The 20,119-nt window shown below is 39.3% G+C and overlaps 2 protein-coding genes across 2 annotated transcripts; both read left to right on the top strand.

Moving 5' to 3' along the window:
- The first annotated feature begins 400 nt into the window (after window positions 1-400).
- LOC143589904 (protein LAZY 1-like) lies at window positions 401-3,893 on the top strand. The gene is made up of 5 exons (XM_077070530.1): window positions 401-776; window positions 873-933; window positions 1,279-2,039; window positions 2,966-3,227; window positions 3,840-3,893. Exons 1-5 carry the CDS (start codon window positions 771-773, stop codon window positions 3,857-3,859), a joined length of 1,110 nt encoding a protein of 369 aa, XP_076926645.1. The 5' UTR covers window positions 401-770; the 3' UTR covers window positions 3,860-3,893.
- A 2,139-nt stretch (window positions 3,894-6,032) lies between these two features.
- On the top strand, window positions 6,033-17,998 carry LOC143589900 (uncharacterized). The gene is made up of 12 exons (XM_077070528.1): window positions 6,033-6,066; window positions 7,246-7,319; window positions 7,441-7,515; window positions 7,617-7,690; window positions 7,806-7,869; window positions 7,958-8,059; window positions 8,122-8,211; window positions 8,283-8,395; window positions 8,443-8,446; window positions 8,549-8,608; window positions 17,754-17,801; window positions 17,888-17,998. The coding sequence occupies exons 1-12, from the start codon at window positions 6,033-6,035 to the stop codon at window positions 17,996-17,998; spliced, it is 849 nt and encodes a 282-aa protein (XP_076926643.1).
- The last annotated feature ends 2,121 nt before the right edge of the window (window positions 17,999-20,119 follow it).

Below are 20,119 nucleotides of genomic sequence, written 5' to 3'. Positions count from 1 at the left end.
AAACACCATATGTAGATCACGCTTCTTCTCCCTATACTTTTCCATTAATCTTCTTATAAGGTGTATTGCCTCTGTGGTGGAACGCCCCGGCATGAAGCCAAATTGGTTGACCGTGACCTGAGTTTCTCGTCTAAGTCTAACCTCAATCACTCTTTCCCATAGCTTCATAGTATGACTTAGTAGTTTGATTCCTCGGTAGTTACCACAACATTGGGCGTCTCCTTTGTTCTTATAGATAGGAACTACAACGCTGCTCCTCCACTGGTCTGGCATCTTACCTGATTTGAGAATACTATTGAACAGAGTAGTTAACCACATGACTCCTTCCTCCCCCAGACACTTCCACACCTCGATGGGTATGTTGTCTGGGCCAACTACTTATCTAATTGTAAGGTTTTCAAACTTAACACGTAAGCAGTTAAAATGAAGGCCAAAAGGAAATCATGTGTCACATCTCAATCATATAACACCAGGTAAATAGGTATGAACATGAATAATAAACAGAAAAAATTGACTGAATGTTGTATGATAAAGACTATGGCACATGGCAAATGTAAGCAAATCTGAAACACCTTGTTGGCCCAAAGATTACTAACCAAATACCAATGGGCCAATATTTGATCTTTACACAAGTATACAACCAAATCTTTGTTATTTTCCTCATGTTTGTATTCACCAGCAACTAAATTGACCTTCACCACATCATATTAACATATGAAACCATATTTTTCTTCCTCATTCTTGTCAGAAGCTGAGTTACAACTAAAAAGATGAAGGTAAGTTTTAATTTTCTCGCATATCATCAATACAATATAACAATGTAACTCTTTTGTGACTGATCAAGTGATCATGCTTGCATGCTAACATGACAGTTGCTAGATTGGATGCACCGTAAGTTTCGAAACGGAGAGCCGTTGAAAGAGTTTACTACAGGTATATGTTTATATGTTACATTTTGAAAATACAATATTTAATAAATAATCGATATACACAGTCGTCGTACAATAGTCTTTAAAACAAATTTAAAGTAAAAGATTATTATAAATATGAAATATTTGAAAAAAATAGGAAGTAAATACTAAATTAACAAATTTTGAAGCATAAGTTTTAAGAATGGTAAATATTATTTTACTATTATAAATTTATGAAAAATGGTGAGGTTTAATGTGGGAGTGACAAGTGGCAAAACTTGTAGCTTTTTATTAGAAAATATAGATATAGATATATTTTCTTGATTTAGTGAAATTATTTTAAATTTTTTGTAATTGTTGTTTGCAGGGAACCCATGCACTTGTTTAATGGGACAACCATCACTTGATGACTTTGATTATTATCCAAAGTCAAACTACTACACCAAACACTCCAACAAATCACGCGAAAACCAGATTCGAAGGTCGTTTGCGTGCCTAGAAGCCGTGAGCGCAGATGATGATCACATGGAGGAAGAATCCTCTGCAGCACTTTCTGAACTTTTTCATGGATTTCTTGCAATAGGGACACTTGGCAACGATCCGGTCACTAGTGATCCCGCAACGCCTACTTTCTCCACATCAGTTGAATACATAATGGAAAAAGAAACCGAAGCAACCGAAAATGAACTGCAGTTCATTAATGATGAGCTGGAAAAGGTGTTGATTGCTGAAGGGAAAGAAGAAGATTCATCTGGGAGAAACAGTTATGTTAGTAATGGAAGAAGCAGCCACGGAAGCACGATTACGCTTAGTGGGAAGCCTTTAGAAGCTTCTGAAGGCGAGTATGGGTCGGGTGCTTGCCCACTTCAGGGTTATCTGTTTGGGTCAACCGTTGGGCTGCCCGAAACAACTAGTGGGAAGAAAGAGCATAGGACATCACTAGGTGAGTTGTTTCAGAAAACTAAACTGACTGAAGAGAGTAATGGGAATAAATGTAACCGGGTTGAAAAACTTAAGGAGAAAGACGGTGAAAAGTCTGCGGTTCAGTTGATGAAAAAGATACTTAAAGGAAGAAAAGGTTCTGGCGGAACCATGGACACCGCTTCAGCTGATAAGAAACTGAATAAGGTATGTTCGTTTAAGATTTGTATAACTTGTAGTAAGGTTGGAAATGGTGTTGGGTTGGCGGGTTGAAATTGATGAACCCAAATATGACATGCATATTTATTTGTGTTAAAATACAGATACAGTAATCTAGACACACTTAAACCATGTAACCCCGATACGACCCGTTTAAACCACTTATCAAAACAGGTCAAACGGGCTGGCAGGTTGTAAATGGATTGGTGGGTTACAATAAAGTTGTAAACAGGTAGGCATTGAACTTCTAAGTTATAGTTTTTATTTTTTTAGTTTAAATTTTAAACGGGTTGACAAGTCAATCCGTTTAGTAAACGTACACTCTAAACATGACAGCCCTAAACCTGACTATTTTTGTGTCAAGTTCTTGACGTGTCATGAATTATGACCTCTTATTGCACTAATTTAGCTATTGGAGTTGGTGTATTTGTTGGCGGCCATTTAAGCAAGTATAACTTTTTATCATTTCTTTAAAAAAAAAAACCTGTGATTACATAAACTAGTCCAAAAAAATGTTATATGTAAGAAATGGACCACCACCAAGAGTACTGTTTCATGATTATCCAAGGAACTAATAGATAAATTGACACACAAAAAAAAAATAAAAAAAATAAAAACATTTTCAAGAAAAAGGCAGAGGTTCTGGTGTAGTGTGATTAAAAGGTATATCAAATTATGTTAAAAATGAGCAAGTTCTTTACAAGTATCATGCAACTAATTATTAGTTCCATAAACAATTAAATAATAAGAAGCAGAATTTGTTTAACCAAACACTTAATAGTTGGTAATCACACCTTAAAGGTTGTTAGATGGAAAACTGTTAAAAACTTTCACTTGATGGTCTGCGGTAAGTTGCATTATATGACACGAAACTGTTAAATTTAAGTTGCTAATCTTGAATGTAAGACTTGCAGATCCTGCAACTATTCCATCGAAAAGTCCATCCTGAAAGCACCACAAAATCTCAAGACCGTTCCAAGTTTATAATGAACAGCACCTCTGCGAACGACGAAGGATACAAAAAAAGAAACCAAATGCTGTATGGAGAAGACATGCCTATGTTTCCTGATAAAGATGTTTCTAAAAAGAATGCAAACAACATAAGAAGCAACATGACATGTGGTGCTAGTGATTCAAATGGGAATAGAGAATGCTGGATCAAATCTGACGCAGACTGTAAGTACTATAATATATTAATACTAGGTTTTATCCACCGTATTACCAGGGGGGGTTGCTTTACATTTTTTCGCTTTATAGTATTTATTTTTTGGATTTTAATTTTCTTTGTTGTAAGAAAGTTAATAATATACTTGGGGTTAGATAATGAAAGGGTTTCACAAATAAATGATATATTATAACTCATTTAAAAGTTATCTGGATTTGGTGACCCATGACCCGCATATTTTTTTATTATAAAATTGTTTCTTAATTATAAATAATATCTTTTTTTTAAATCGGATATTAATTTTTAGTATATCCCTATTTTATAGGATTTTTACATCAAATATTTGGTGAGATTAATTTTTAATTTAACGAGATGTTATAACCCGTTTAAGGGCTATCTGGGTTTGGTGAGACCAATACCCGTAAATTCGGGTCAAATTCATGAGAAGCCTCCATTTACAAATAAACAATCTGGTGGCCTGAGAAAATGTATGGTGCAAACAGAGAGCTTTTAAATGTTTCGTTTATATATATTTAAGATAGATGGTCTAAATAAGGTTGTTATAACTTATATGGTTTCTTGGTATATTATATCTGACCCATTGTTTGATGGCTTTTTATCAGACCTGGTGTTGGAACTTTAGAAGACAAACAAAGTATGGAATGATGCTGCTGTTGTTGAACTATGCCATATGAACTCTTTTATCGTGTGATTAAAATGATTCGGGTTGTGTATGATAGCAAGGTTGTGATAATAAGTTAATGTTTCCTTTTTTTTTTGTTTTCAAGTACTTTATAATGCTTGTATGCTTTCTGAGTTCTTGAACTAATAATCATATATACTTTAGTAATGCTTGATTATCGTGTAATGAAATTCGTGTTAAACTGTTACATAGTTAAAACAACTTAAGGCTATTGACTTAGATGCAAGTTATGTATGTGGTTATTTATGAGACCTCCATGGCTGTAAATTTTGGAATCAAAAGAAATGCCTTAATATTTAACATATTTATTTGGTTGATATCTATGATTTTATGATACATTTAACGAGCTAACAACTTAATTACAACATTGCATAATGTTTTGACTTCATAGGTGATAAGGTAGACAAATCATGTTTGGGTTATTGTGTTAAAGTCGACTCAAAACTAACCATAACAGCATGATTGTCAAAAGACTCAAAACATTCTCTTTGACATGAGTATCATTAATTCAAAACACGCTATATCAACACGATTGTCATCCATAGAGTCAACACAATTGTCAAAAGACTCAAAACATTCGCTTTAACGAAACTTGTTATTCACCAAGTATTCGGCTTGGATATACAAACACGACAAGATTTTGAATTTACATAATATAAGTTATTATCAGTTTTACTTCTAATGCTTTTGAGACAGAGAAAATATATATGAGTATATTATTTTTATGATTAACCACATTAAAGAAAATAAACACTGCTATATAAGACTTAAAATAATACAAGTATCATTATAACATTTCAATAATGTAAATTATTAAACAGACATATTTTTGTGTTTTATCTATTTATCTGTTTTAATAAAAGAAAATAACTGGAGAAACACGTCACTTGAAGATTCATTGATAGCACAAATTTCCTGCTCAAACTATACTTTTATTTTTAGTAAAAACATATTTATGTAAATGTAATCAAAGCATATCAATCCATACTTTAATCAAATAACTAATTGCCTAAATTATAAGGATTAAAGATATACGAATATTTATGTCAATATAATCAAAACATTTATATCTTTAATAAAATAATATCTACATTTAAATCAATTTCCATACACTTTTTTTATACTTGTTCCATATAGTCTGCTTTAACTCGAATGAATGTTCTGATTAGTAAAACTCAATAAACGATATTTATATGCCTAAGAGGCTAAGATAATAAGACAAGAAAATTTTTTGAATGCAATGCAATTTTATTCTCACATATCCATTAAACCTCCATGGATCCACGGAGTTTTCATCCATATCTTTCGAAACTGTAATGCAAAAGGGTGCTTTATCCACGCTAAGTTTATACATGATCCTTTTTAATGTCATCCATAATAAAACATCTTATCATTTTTGTTAGAATTCATTAAACCATTAAAAAGTATAAGTACAACTTCTAAAATCACTATGTGCTCTTTTTAGTGATTATGGAGAAATTGTGTGAGAATAAACCACGTATTTGTATCAATATTCCATTAGAAAATATAATTTGAACTTGTAGAACCATTTTGTATATCGGGTTAATTTGAACTTATATAATTTGATAAAACCTTAGATTTTTTTATAAAAAAATAATCATTTAATCTATATAGCTTAATTGTGTTTCATTTAAGCATCCCGTGAATCCCACATGCTCTAAAACTAGTTGTATTAATATACTAAGATATATATATATATATATATATATATATATATATATAAACATTAATTTTTAAATAGATACATATGAAAGTTAATTTGAGAAAAGAAATATTTATTAATTCTCAAATGATGAATTATAAAACAAGTAGATATACCAAACTCGTAATTTTTCACCATAAATAAATGCCAAAATTTAAACTGGACAGAATAATAAATTTGGGCTTATGACGGGCTACGGATATTGGGCTTAAAAATGTAATTTTCCAAAAAAGATTAAAAAAATATCAAAGAACAAAAAAATATTGAATAATAGGGTTTGTTCTCCAAGAAATCCGAGTCAGCATTTCTTGTTCTCCAAGTCATTATAACATACCTCCGGCGAAGATAAACCAACCCTTGATTTCTTTTGCTTAATCGATTTTGACATTAATGGCTCTTAATCTGACGTTATTTATCGGAGCAGGTATTAACTTCTTGTTAACTTAATTATTATACAACATAAAGATCAGTTCATAATAGTTTCATGTGACGTTAGTTTTTAATGCATGGTTAAGTTTCTAGTTAATCTGATTCATGAAAGTTGTAATTGTTAGCAGACGGCCGTCATAATGGGCACCGTTTAGACGCGATAAGACCTGTTTAGTAAAAAAGTGCGCCATGCAATTTTATACATTTTTAAAAAGAATTGAAATTAAGACCGTTCGAGTACATTATTTCTCTTTTTTGGTACATAAAACGCATAACTGTCATGCTCAAACCACTATAGTCATTTGTTAAAAGAGCCGTTTTCATGTTTGAAACTTGTATTAATCACGCCGTCTCTAACCTGTTAAGCACATTAAGACACGAACTGATAGCCTGCTGCAGTTAGTAAATTGTAATTGGATTAGGATTAATGGGGTCCCGGACTTGAATTTTAAAATTATATACATGTATAGTATATGTATCTATAAGTTTGTTCACATAAATACTTCAAATATAAACAAATAAACGTAAATGGAAGAAATCAACGTGAAAACCAAGGTCTGATTGCCTTTTAATAAATTAAAATAAAAAAAAAAACTTAAAAAGAGGTCCAATTTTTAAAAACCATTTTTTACCTATTTGACCGAGTTTGACCACTTACCGTGCCGGTCTAGGGGTGTAAACGAGCTGAGCTTGAGCTCGGATCGTTTTAACTTACGAGAGCTCGAGTTCGAGCTCGTCTCATTTCGAGGTTTTTTCTTAAAGCTCGAGCCCGGCTTTTAATTTTTTTTCAAGCTCTGGCTCTGCTCTTTTATTATTTATTTATTAATTTATATATGTTATTAATACTTTTCATGTATTTTGAGAAAAAATTTAAACGAGCCGAAGCTCCGCTCGAGCTCGTGTAGTACCTTTAAACGAGCCAAAGGTCAGCTTAAGCTCGATTGTGTAGTGCAAAACTAATACATACAAGTCCCGAAGAGGTAACACTTAAAAATACACAAGGCTCGAGCTCAGGCTCGATAACTAAACGAGCTTTATTTGAGGTTCAGGCTCAGCTAATTTCAAGCTTTTTATTGATGAGCGGCTCGGCTCGTTTGCACTCCTAAATGTCACCGATTTGTGCCATTGGTAAGCCAAAAAGACAGTCTTGCTGAATGCATCACTCTATTTGTAGGCCTTGTAGGGTCAGTTCTTGCAAAAGAAGGTCTCATGTCCACATTTCATGGTTTATGTTCCGGTACTTCTAAGGTAAGTAGTTCTTTTTCTAGCTAATTTACTGTAACCTGTTCTATGTTTAAGATTATTATACTTTATAATTTATGTACAATTATTTGGTCATTTAAGGTTTTATGACTGTCACTTTGTTTAGGCACTTAAGATTTTGACAAATGATGAGAAATCCACTTCAAATCCGAAACCGCTCAATGACTCATTGTTGGCACAGGTTTGACAACTCTATGATATGGTAAATTTTCGTGTATTATATGCTCATTTCTTTATACTTCTAACGTGCATTACCGGTCGCTTTTTATTTTCTGTAAACAGATCAACATGCTAAGGCAGGAGTTGCAACTAATAGCATCAAATAGATCTGTTACCGTCATCACTTCGACTGGAGGATTTTTATTTTACTTTGTTATGCATGAAGTTGAAACTTGAAACAACCTTTCATTGCAGTTTTATTTTCTAGCTTGATTGGTTTTTATTTATTATAGATTTCTGTAATGCAGACACTACTAACAAATATGGTATCATCATCATTGTTGCTGCTGCAGGATACGGGTATGTTTGGTGGAAGGTAATAACTAGAGGCTGCTGTTAATTTTAATATTTGCTACATTTTTTTTTTTTTTTTTTTTGCTATTTTCACTTATTTGATCTCGCAGGGTTGGAAATTTCCGGATATGATGTTTGCTACGAGACGTAGTTTATCTGATGCAACAAAATCTGTAGCTAAAGAACTTGACACTGTCAACTCGTCACTTGCGGTATTATGTTATTATTTTTAATGATACGTTTAATGAATTGTCGGTTAATATTATGTTTTTAGGCTACGAAACGGCATATATCTTCAAGAATCGATCGTGTCGATTGTAATTTAGATGAGGTTGCCGAAATTACTACTTCTACGAAAGAAGAGGTATGAAATTGATAAGCTGAAGGTTACATTAATATTTGATGTATGGAATAATTTATTAAAAATGTTAATAGGTGTCAGCGTTACGTGGAAAGGCGCAATTGTTTACTGAGGATGTTCAATCTATACATAACAAGGTTTACACTCTGGTGCGCGGTTCTTATCCTGCCTTTGTGACCTTAACTATGTCTCTCTATGTTGCTTGTCATGTTTTAATAATTTCTTGGTTTGCAGGAGAGTAAGCTGAATATGATTGCATTGAAGCAGGACTGTATTACGTGGTCAAGATTATTATTCGCTTTGTTCAAACTTCAAATCGTTATTTTTGACACGTTTGCAGGATGAAACAAATCTAGGAGTTGGGAGGTTGATACATACTGCAATATTAATGGAAAATCAGGTAGAAAGTAATAATTGTGACACCCGGTAAATTCCCAATCCCTTAAACCAAGTAATCAACCTAAATATTAGGTAATTGTTATGTGCGCCCTGCGCGAGCGCGCCATGTTAAGAACCAGCGTGGGCATATGTTATATGCGCCATGCGCGAATGTTTTGGCTTTATGTTTTCATGTACCTTAACGTTATGTTGTCTAATGGGTTGACCATCCCGCATGATGCTAAGGCGGGTGCATCCTAAATCGTTTATGCGCGTGCGGAAGGGAACTAACCTCCCCGCATGGCGGGAACATTGAGAGCTAGTTTGTCTGAAGCTCCAATTGACTTCAACATAACTGATCACTATGTTGAAATACCAAGGCCACCTGGAGAATCTACAAATGAAACTCAATGTCCTAACTGCGAGAAGGTTACGCACCTACCCGCAGCAAAGAAATGTCCTTCACGCAGAAAGCTATGCGCACAAAGTGATACGCACAGAACACTTAGTCTATTCTCCAGACGTAAGGAGATTACTCCCGCCCAAAAGGAAACAGTAGCGTGTTTCAGAGATTTTCCACTTTTTACTGTACACGGACAAAAGTACCTGAAAAAGCACACTGTAACATGAAAAGTCAACTGTCAGCCACCCTATTCTCACCAACCCCAGACCTGCATGTCCTGACCAAATCAAATCAAAATCTTTTATCCACTACTCCACTTTTAAATAAATAATAATAATTTCCATACCTTATCATCATTACACCTAGATATGAAAAGATTACAATTCCCTAAAGCAAGGGATTGTGTTCCCTTGAGTTTGCCTATAAATATGTAACCTAAACTATCACCCAAAACACACTTCAAACTTCTCTTTTAAGAACTGCAACTTGCACTAATCATCTCCCAAGCATCCGTTGTTTTCGTTTCCGATCCTGTTACCAGGTAAGCCAAGAATATAACCTTGAGATCTGCTTTCCAACCTTTATATTCTCCTAATTCTTGATCTTAATATATATACTTCTTGTTATTTAATCGCATTCTAGACCTTCAATTCCGAGGCCAACACCAAGAAAACCCGAATCTCGATTAATCCCTTAACAAGAACCACAGGTGAGTCTCACAGCCCCTATTCTCGCTGTTTTCACTGTTTTTAAACTGTTTTCGGGGCGAGGGACACGTACTTAAATAATGTTTTATCATGGTATACTTACAAGCTATGCAAGCGATTATGTGTTTAAATTATATTTCATAATGAGCAATGCGAACGGTTATCTAAGGTTTTCGATGTATGTGCGCTAGAACTCGAGTAAGTGATCACTTTACCATTGGAACTCTAAGGGTAGGGACTGCTGGTTTGATCCACCCACTCGTAGGGGTCGCACCTCTTTGCATGGACGAGTGCCTAGTATGGTCATGGGGCAGTACTATGGGTTTGAGCCCGCTCGTAGGGGTCGCGCCTCTTTGCATGGACGAGCGCCTTGTTTTCCGGCACAACGTCTGCGCGTAACCCGCGGGACGGTATTATTCGCTCGTAGTGGCAGCGCCACTTAGACGAGCACGGTTTTTCAGATGTGTCCGCGCGTAACCCGCGGGACGGTATTATTTGTTTCGCTCGTAGTGGCAGCGCCACTTACACAGACGAGCACAGTTCCCAGAAATGTTCGCGCGTAACCCGCGGGACGATTTTATCAGAATGTGTTGATAGAACTATGTTTTACCAAGCATGTGTTTTAATGATGCTATCAGAATTATGTTTCAGAATGATTTTTATCAAGATTATGATGCAATACGATTTATCAAGTTACTAAAACTTGTGAACTCACTCAGTTTATACTGATTCAAATGTTTTTACGTGTCTTTCAGGAGATAACTAGGTAGCGCATGGAGTCACACTTAGAGCACCTCACGCTGAACATCTAAAACTAGCTTTTTGGAAGATTTTAGTTCTATCCCTTCGATGCGCGTGGTTGTTCCCGCCGCGCAAGGGGATACGGCGTGGAAATCTTCAACAGTTTTTATACTTGGATGTTTTTATGTAATTTTTAAACAATGTAATGTATTTGTATTAAACATTTCATGCGCAATGAAAATCTTACTTTGAATGTTTGCAATGGCCCGTGCTTAATTATCAATCCCTACTCGCGCGCGCCCGGCTGTTTCCGCCGCTCAGGGCCGGGTGTGACAGATTGGTATCAGAGCACTGGTTATAGCGAACTAGGAAAAGAAGTTTTAACCTAGACTATAACCGTTGGGGAATCGCATGAAATATTTTTCAAAAAAAATATTTTCAAAAGAAACTATACACACACTTAGGAACACGGGTCACACAGTGTCTAATGAATAAAGATAAAGAACATTATGTGCTCAGAGTAAATGCGCTAAGTTTAATATATTTTCATTCTCTTTTAAAGCGAGAATGCCTCCAACTAAAGCCAAGGGAATTACCATGACACCCGAGGAACTCGCGGAAATAATCGCGCAAGTGATCGCGACACATGAGGCCAGCAAGGCCGAATCAAGTCAGGGTCGTCAGAATGAGACCCCAGAACCCGAATCAGGAGCCTTGGACAAAGGATGCTCCTACAAGACATTCATGGCCTGTAAGCCTTGGCCATTCAAGGGTACCGAAGGGGCCATTGGGCTCTACAACTGGATTGACAAGATGGAGACAGTTCTCTCCATTAGCGGATGTAGTGAGAACCAGAAGGTCCTTTACGCGACCTGCATGTTCCAAGAAGCAGCTTCATCTTGGTGGAAGCTTCAAGTGAAGACCTTGGGGCGAGAAGTTGCTCTTCACAAAACCTGGGAGGAGCTGAAGGAGATGATGATGAGAAAGTTCTGCTCTCGCGCAGAAATCCAGAGTCTGCAGCAGGAATTCTGGAACCACACCATGGTAGGAACGGATATCGACGCCTACAACAACCGGTTCAACGAGCTTTGCCAGTTGGTGCCAGACATGGCAAACACGGAGGAAAAGAAGATCGAGAGGTATATCTTTGGGTTACCTCCTGTTGTTAGGGTTCCGCTCAACGCCGCAGCGCCTCCAACCTTTGATGAGGCGGTAGCGCGGGCCATCACCCTTACAAGGGATACGGTCCGTGCGGGTATGTTAACTACGCGCGGAATCGAGCAGCGAACCTCTGATCCCAAGAGGAAGTGGAACTCTCACCACCGAGGGTCCGACTCCAAGCAACCACCGTTCAAGAAGCAGGAGAGCGTAAGGGCTTACGCGATCCAAGCCGCGGAGCCATCAAGGAAAGGATACAGCGGGCCTCGCCCATGGTGCAACAAATGCAAGTATCACCACGAGGGTGAATGCGCAAGAATCGAATGTGCCAAATGTGGCAGACCAGGGCACAAGACGATGAATTGCCGTGTCAGAGAAGCTGGAGCGAGCGACAACTGCTACGCATGCGGGAAGCCAGGGCATTTTAGTCGGGATTGCCCGCAAAAGGGAAACCAAGCTCGCGGAAGAGCTTTTGTGATCGGCGCGGGCGAAGCTAAAGAAGAGCCGAATGTGGTAACCGGTACGTTTTTGCTTAACGGCCATTTTGCATCTGTTTTATTTGATACTGGCGCTGACCTAAGTTTTATATCAGCTGAGTTTAAAAACTCCCTAGGCCTAGCAAGCAGTAGGCTAGACACGCCTTATACTATAGAACTAGCCAATGGTAGGCAGTTATGCGCGAACGAAAGAACTGAACAATGTGTAATAGTCATGGGAGGTCACGGGTTCAATATTAATTTGTTGCCAATAGACTTGGGAAGTTTTGACATTGTGGTAGGTATGGATTGGTTAGTCGAGAACCACGCGGAAGTTATTTGCCATGAGAAGCAGGTTCGGGTCCCACTGTTGAACGGAGAAACCTTGGTGATTCAAGGGGAAAGAAGGGGAGTTGCGACGAAACTAATTTCGTGCCTAAAAGCGCGCAAGTGCCTAAGGAAAGGGTGCTACGCCTTCCTGGCGCATGTAGTAGAGAAGAAAGGAGATGAGCGAAGAATTGAAGACTTACCAGTAGTGCGCGAATTTCCAGAAGTTTTCCCTGAAGATTTGCCCGGATTACCGCCGCCGCGACAAGTCGAATTTCGTATTGATTTAGTCCCAGGAGCTGCGCCAGTAGCTCGAGCGCCTTATCGATTAGCTCCATCTGAGATGCAAGAGCTATCCAATCAGTTACAGGAACTATTGGATAAGGGTTTCATACGCCCAAGCTTTTCACCTTGGGGAGCTCCAGTACTGTTTGTTAAGAAGAAGGATGGTTCTTTCCGGATGTGTATTGACTATAGGGAGCTGAACAAGCTGACAGTCAAGAATCGGTACCCCTTACCGAGGATTGACGACTTATTTGACCAGTTGCAGGGATCCAGTTATTATTCGAAGATAGATCTACGGTCAGGATACCACCAACTTAGGGTCCATGAGGAAGATGTGCCGAAAACAGCCTTCCGAACTAGATACGGCCATTATGAGTTCTTAGTGATGCCTTTCGGGCTAACTAATGCGCCGGCTGTGTTCATGGATCTGATGAACCGCGTGTGCAAACCATACTTGGACAAGTTTGTGATTGTGTTTATAGATGATATTCTGATTTACTCTCGGACCAAGGCCGAGCATGAGCAACACCTGAGATTGATTTTGGAATTGTTGAGGAAAGAAAAGTTGTATGCGAAGTTTTCCAAGTGCGAGTTTTGGCTTAGAGAAGTTCATTTTCTCGGTCACGTTGTAAACGAGAAATGAATACACGTTGATCCTTCCAAAGTCAAGGCCATCGAAAACTGGGAAGCGCTAAAAACCCCAACTGAGGTGAGGCAATTCCTAGGACTAGCTGGCTACTATCGACGCTTCATTGAGAATTTCTCCAAGATAGCTCTACCACTGACCGCGCTAACTCAGAAAGACAAGAAGTTTGTTTGGGGCGAAAATCAGGAAGCGGCATTTCAAATGTTAAAACAGAAATTATGTAGTGCGCCAATTTTGTCTTTACCCGAGGGGACGGATGACATCGTCGTTTACTGCGACGCTTCACATCAGGGACTCGGATGTGTCCTTATGCAGCGAGACAAAGTCATAGCGTATGCCTCGCGCCAACTCAAGACCAATGAAAAGAACTACACAACGCATGATCTGGAACTTGGAGCGGTTGTCTTCGCGCTAAAGATTTGGCGCCATTACCTCTATGGTACAAAGTGTATAATCTTTACGGATCACAAGAGCCTTCAACATATATTTGATCAAAAGGATTTAAACATGAGGCAACGAAGATGGGTGGAGTTGTTGAATGATTATGATTGTGAAATTAAGTACCACCCTGGAAAGGCGAATGTGGTAGCAGACGCGCTAAGTAGGAAGGAGCGAATAAAAACGCTACGAGTCAAGGCTCTAAGGTTGACCATTCGCGCAGATCTCTCTACCCGCATCCGAGACGCTCAGCAAGAAGCCTTGAAACCAGAGTTTGTTAAAAACGAATCCCTTGGGGGTATGATTAAGGATTTGGAGCTCAAAGAGAACGACACTCGGTATTTTGCTAACCGCATATGGGTCCCTCTCAAGGGAGGATTGCGCGAGCAAGTATTAAACGAAGCTCACAAGACGCGGTATTCCGTACATCCTGGCACAGACAAGATGTACCAAGATGTTAAAGCGCTGTATTGGTGGCCCAATCTTAAAGGCGCCATCGCGACGTATGTCAGTAAGTGCCTGACGTGTTCGAAGGTAAAGGCTGAATACCAGAAACCATCAGGGTTGCTTCAACAGCCAGAAATTCCCATGTGGAAGTGGGAACAAATCTCTATGGACTTCATCACCAAATTGCCAAGGACACCTGGGGGTTACGACACGATCTGGGTTATTGTGGATCGGCTAACTAAGTCAGCGCACTTCCTGCCGATCAAGGAAACCGATAAGATGGAAAAGTTAGCCCGATTGTATATTCGAGAAGTAGTTTCAAAACATGGAGTCCCAGTGTCCATCATTTCTGATAGAGATAGTCGGTTCACATCAAGGTTATGGAGATCGTTACAAGGAGCTCTAGGTACTCGCCTTGATATGAGTACAGCTTATCATCCTCAAACGGATGGGCAAAGCGAGCGAACAATCCAGACATTGGAAGATATGCTACGCGCGTGCGCGATCGATTTCGGAGGTAGCTGGGATACTCATCTCCCATTGGTTGAATTTTCTTACAACAACAGCTATCACACAAGCCTCAAGGCTGCGCCGTTTGAAGCTTTGTATGGGCGCAAGTGTAGATCCCCACTGTGCTGGGCTGAAGTGGGTGACAAGCAAATGACTGGTCCAGAATTGATCCAAGAAACAACAGACAAGATTTTTCAGATACGGGATCGCCTTAAGACAGCGCGCGACAGACAGAAGAGCTACGCAGATGTGCGAAGGAAACCGTTGGAGTTTCAAGTAGGGGATAGAGTACTTTTGAAAGTCTCTCCATGGAAAGGAGTCCCCCGTTTCGGCAAGCGAGGAAAGTTGAATCCGCGCTACATTGGACCATTTGAGATCCTGGAAAGGATCGGTCCGGTTGCTTATAAACTCCGTTTACCCGCCGAACTCAGTGGAGTTCATCATACGTTACATGTGTCCAACCTCAAAAAGTGCTTATCTGACGAAACGTTGATTTTGCCGTTGGAAGAAATTCACATCGACAAACAGCTGCACTTCGTAGAAGAACCTATAGCAGTAACCGGTTGGAAGGAACAAAAGTTGCGCAGAAGCAAAATCAAGTTAGTAAAGGTTCAATGGAAATCAAGGCGTGGGCCTGAATTCACTTGGGAAAGAGAAGATCAAATACGCAAGAAATACCCACACCTCTTTCAGAGCATGGCTTCTGCCAGCAACATCTCCTAAATTTCGGGACGAAATTTGCTTAACAGGGAGAGAATGTGACACCCGGTAAATTCCCAATCCCTTAAACCAAGTAATCAACCTAAATATTAGGTAATTGTTATGTGCGCCCTGCGCGAGCGCGCCATGTTAAGAACCAGCGTGGGCATATGTTATATGCGCCATGCGCGAATGTTTTGGCTTTATGTTTTCATGTACCTTAACGTTATGTTGTCTAATGGGTTGACCATCCCGCATGATGCTAAGGCGGGTGCATCCTAAATCGTTTATGCGCGTGCGGAAGGGAACTAACCTCCCCGCATGGCGGGAACATTGAGAGCTAGTTTGTCTGAAGCTCCAATTGACTTCAACATAACTGATCACTATGTTGAAATACCAAGGCCACCTGGAGAATCTACAAATGAAACTCAATGTCCTAACTGCGAGAAGGTTACGCACCTACCCGCAGCAAAGAAATGTCCTTCACGCAGAAAGCTATGCGCACAAAGTGATACGCACAGAACACTTAGTCTATTCTCCAGACGTAAGGAGATTACTCCCGCCCAAAAGGAAACAGTAGCGTGTTTCAGAGATTTTCCACTTTTTACTGTACACGGACAAAAGTACCTGAAAAAGCACACTGTAACATGAAAAGTCAACTGTCAGCCACCCTATTCTCACCAACCCCAGACCTGCATATCCTGACCAAATCAAATCAAAATCTTTTATCCACTACTCCACTTTTAAATAAATAATAATAATTTCCATACCTTATCATCATTACACCTAGATATGAAAAGATTACAATTCCCTAAAGCAAGGGATTGTGTTCCCTTGAGTTTGCCTATAAATATGTAACCTAAACTATCACCCAAAACACACTTCAAACTTCTCTTTTAAGAACTGCAACTTGCACTAATCATCTCCCAAGCATCCGTTGTTTTCGTTTCCGATCCTGTTACCAGGTAAGCCAAGAATATAACCTTGAGATCTGCTTTCCAACCCTTATATTCTCCTAATTCTTGATCTTAATATATATACTTCTTGTTATTTAATCGCATTCTAGACCTTCAATTCCGAGGCCAACACCAAGAAAACCCGAATCTCGATTAATCCCTTAACAAGAACCACAGGTGAGTCTCACAGCCCCTATTCTCGCTGTTTTCACTGTTTTTAAACTGTTTTCGGGGCGAGGGACACGTACTTAAATAATGTTTTATCATGGTATACTTACAAGCTATGCAAGCGATTATGTGTTTAAATTATATTTCATAATGAGCAATGCGAACGGTTATCTAAGGTTTTCGATGTATGTGCGCTAGAACTCGAGTAAGTGATCACTTTACCATTGGAACTCTAAGGGTAGGGACTGCTGGTTTGATCCACCCACTCGTAGGGGTCGCACCTCTTTGCATGGACGAGTGCCTAGTATGGTCATGGGGCAGTACTATGGGTTTGAGCCCGCTCGTAGGGGTCGCGCCTCTTTGCATGGACGAGCGCCTTGTTTTCCGGCACAACGTCTGCGCGTAACCCGCGGGACGGTATTATTCGCTCGTAGTGGCAGCGCCACTTAGACGAGCACGGTTTTTCAGATGTGTCCGCGCGTAACCCGCGGGACGGTATTATTTGTTTCGCTCGTAGTGGCAGCGCCACTTACACAGACGAGCACAGTTCCCAGAAATGTTCGCGCGTAACCCGCGGGACGATTTTATCAGAATGTGTTGATAGAACTATGTTTTACCAAGCATGTGTTTTAATGATGCTATCAGAATTATGTTTCAGAATGATTTTTATCAAGATTATGATGCAATACGATTTATCAAGTTACTAAAACTTGTGAACTCACTCAGTTTATACTGATTCAAATGTTTTTACGTGTCTTTCAGGAGATAACTAGGTAGCGCATGGAGTCACACTTAGAGCACCTCACGCTGAACATCTAAAACTAGCTTTTTGGAAGATTTTAGTTCTATCCCTTCGATGCGCGTGGTTGTTCCCGCCGCGCAAGGGGATACGGCGTGGAAATCTTCAACAGTTTTTATACTTGGATGTTTTTATGTAATTTTTAAACAATGTAATGTATTTGTATTAAACATTTTATGCGCAATGAAAATCTTACTTTGAATGTTTGCAATGGCCCGTGCTTAATTATCAATCCCCACTCGCGCGCGCCCGGCTGTTTCCGCCGCTCAGGGCCGGGTGTGACAATAATCTCTTAGAATATTAAATGTTCGTTAATTCGTTTATATATTGATCTTAATTCTTATAGTTAAGACTTCTAACGAAGATTTTTTTTACCATTTCGTATTATTTATTTTTGTTTCTTGTAGGGAAACCTATCCACTGCATCAAGGGCAGCTCTTGAATCGCCACAGACGGTGAACTCTTAAACCCGTGTTTTTATCTGTCATTGATTTAAAAACATATACTTATGTCACATAATATGATATGTTTCTTTTTGCAGGTTATGTTAGGAACAAAAGGCACACACGAACAAGAAATCAAAGCGATAAAGAACACGAGAATTTTACGTGGTTCGGTTGCGGTGTACAACCTACGTCCACGGGGTAATTAGGTTTGTATTATTTTGGTGATATATAATAACAAGTACAAGAGACTATTTATAGACCGCATATTAGGGCTACTCCCTTGCTAAACAAGCTAGAACCCAATTGGGCCCAATAGGGTTAGGGCCTGCTAAAAAAATAACCTCCCTAACTCCTTTAATATGCAGTTGTCTAAATGTGGGTCCGGGGATACCACATCGCCCAACAATCTCCCACTTGGTGTCTTCGGACCTAGAAATGCACCATCTCTTCTGTACTTCTGTAAATGAAAATCCCTCCTGATCTTCAAACCATCCTAATTACCCTTGTCTCCTCAACATTATTCCTGGAGACCAGCTGAAGCTATGCAAAGCTTCAGCTTATCCAGCACCACACACTTGGTAAACATATCAGCTGGATTTTTAGCACCTGGGATGTTCTTCAGACTGATTGTTCCTTCACTGATCAACCCCCTCACGAAGTGATATCTCATCCCTATATGCTTTGTCTTTCCGTGATACACTGGATTCTTTGCAAGTTTAACTGCACTCTCATTGTCACAGTACAATGAGTAGTCGGGTTGTTGTTTTCCTAATTCTTCAAGAAAAGTCTTCAACCAAACTAGTTCTTTGCTGGCCTCTGCAACAGCCATGTATTCTGCTTCTGTAGTTGACAGAGCCACACTTTTCTGAAGTCTAGACATCCAGCTAACTGCTGTCCCTCCCACTGTGAAAACATACCCGGTAGTGCTCTTGAACGTCCCTTTACAACCACCCAGATCAGCATCTGTGTAACCTCTGAGTATGGCATCCTTTTTTCTGAAACATAACCCCATCTTCTGAGTACCCTTCAAGTATCTAAGTATCCATTTGACAGCCTCCCAATGTTTTTCTCCTGGATCTGACATAAACCGACTAACAACCCCAACGGCATGAGCAACATCTGGTCGAGTGCAAACCATTGCATACATTAGACTCCCGACTGCTGATGCATATGGGACTTTGGTCATCTTCGATCTTTCTTCTTCAGTTTTAGGAGACTGATCTTTGGTGAGCTTCAAATGACTTCCCAATGGAGTATTCCTAGGCTTGGTTCTTTCATCATTCATCTTGAACCTTTCTAACACTTTCCCTATGTATTTTTCCTGGGATAGTGTTAGAGTACCTGCCTTCTTGTTTCTAGTGATGTTCATTCCCAGTATCTGTTTTGCTGCACCCAAGTCTTTCATTTCAAACTCTTGGGACATCTGTTTCTTCAACTTGCTTATTTCCTTCATATCAGATCCTGCAATCAACATATCATCAACATACAACAGTAATATGATATAAGAGTTGTTGAATTTCTTCAGATAACAACAATGATCCATCTGGCATCTTTTAAACCCCGACCTCTCCATGAAATTATCAAACTTCATGTACCACTGTCTAGGCGCCTGTTTCAGAACATACAAGCTCTTCTTTAGTTTGCAGACCCAATTTTCTTTCCCCACAACCCGAAACCCTTCAGGTTGCATCATATAAATGTCTTCTTCAAGATCACCGTGTAGAAATGCCGTTTTCACATCTAGTTGCTCTAGATGTAAATCTTCTGCTGCTACAAGACTTAAAACAAGTCTGATGGTAGTCCTTTTCACCACGGGAGAGAAGATTTCATCATAATCAACTCCTCTCTTTTGTTGAAAACCCTTGACCACTAAACGGGCTTTATATCGTTTAGACCCATCATGTTCTTCTTTGACCCTGAAGACCCATTTATTTTGCAATGCTCTCTTATCCTGCGGAAGCTTGACTAAGTCCCATGTCTTGTTCTTTTCTAGAGAGCTCATTTCATCCTTCATAGCATTCTCCCACTGGCGAGAATCCTTCATCTTGACTGCTTCAGAGTAGCTTTCGGGTTCACCGTTTTCTGTCAAAAGAATATAGTTAACTGAAGGATTGGAATGACCGGGACTATACCTTTCTGGCTGTTTAGTAACTCTGGTGGATCTCCTGACCCAATTTTCTGTCTGGTCAGGCTGTTGTGGGATCTCCTCGTCTTCAGACTCTGAACTCCCACTGTCAGAAGTTTCTTCTGACTCATTATTTCCACCAGCTTCAAACTCAGGAACTGTGTCGACTTCAGTTTCTGTAGCGGGTTCCTGAACCGGTTCG

This window comes from Bidens hawaiensis, unplaced genomic scaffold, assembly GCF_021521415.1.
Source record: "Bidens hawaiensis isolate Kalapana, Puna unplaced genomic scaffold, B.hawaiensis_p1.1 tig00038014_1, whole genome shotgun sequence".
NCBI classification, from domain to species: Eukaryota; Viridiplantae; Streptophyta; class Magnoliopsida; order Asterales; family Asteraceae; genus Bidens; species Bidens hawaiensis.
This window is presented reverse-complemented; position numbering and strand designations above follow the sequence as displayed.

What these genes read in the sequence shown, in the direction of transcription:
- LOC143589900 (XM_077070528.1), top strand. Translation starts at nt 6,033, where the DNA reads ATGGCTCTTAATCTGACGTTATTTATCGGAGCAG. An exon ending in ATGACTCATTGTTGGCACAG is followed by an intron (nt 7,516 to 7,616) that starts GTTTGACAACTC and finishes TTCTGTAAACAG; the next exon opens with ATCAACATGCTAAGGCAGGA. An exon ending in CAATATTAATGGAAAATCAG is followed by an intron (nt 8,609 to 17,753) that starts GTAGAAAGTAAT and finishes TGTTTCTTGTAG; the next exon opens with GGAAACCTATCCACTGCATC.
- LOC143589904 (XM_077070530.1), top strand. An exon ending in GTTGAAAGAGTTTACTACAG is followed by an intron (nt 934 to 1,278) that starts GTATATGTTTAT and finishes TGTTGTTTGCAG; the next exon opens with GGAACCCATGCACTTGTTTA. An exon ending in CTGATAAGAAACTGAATAAG is followed by an intron (nt 2,040 to 2,965) that starts GTATGTTCGTTT and finishes TAAGACTTGCAG; the next exon opens with ATCCTGCAACTATTCCATCG.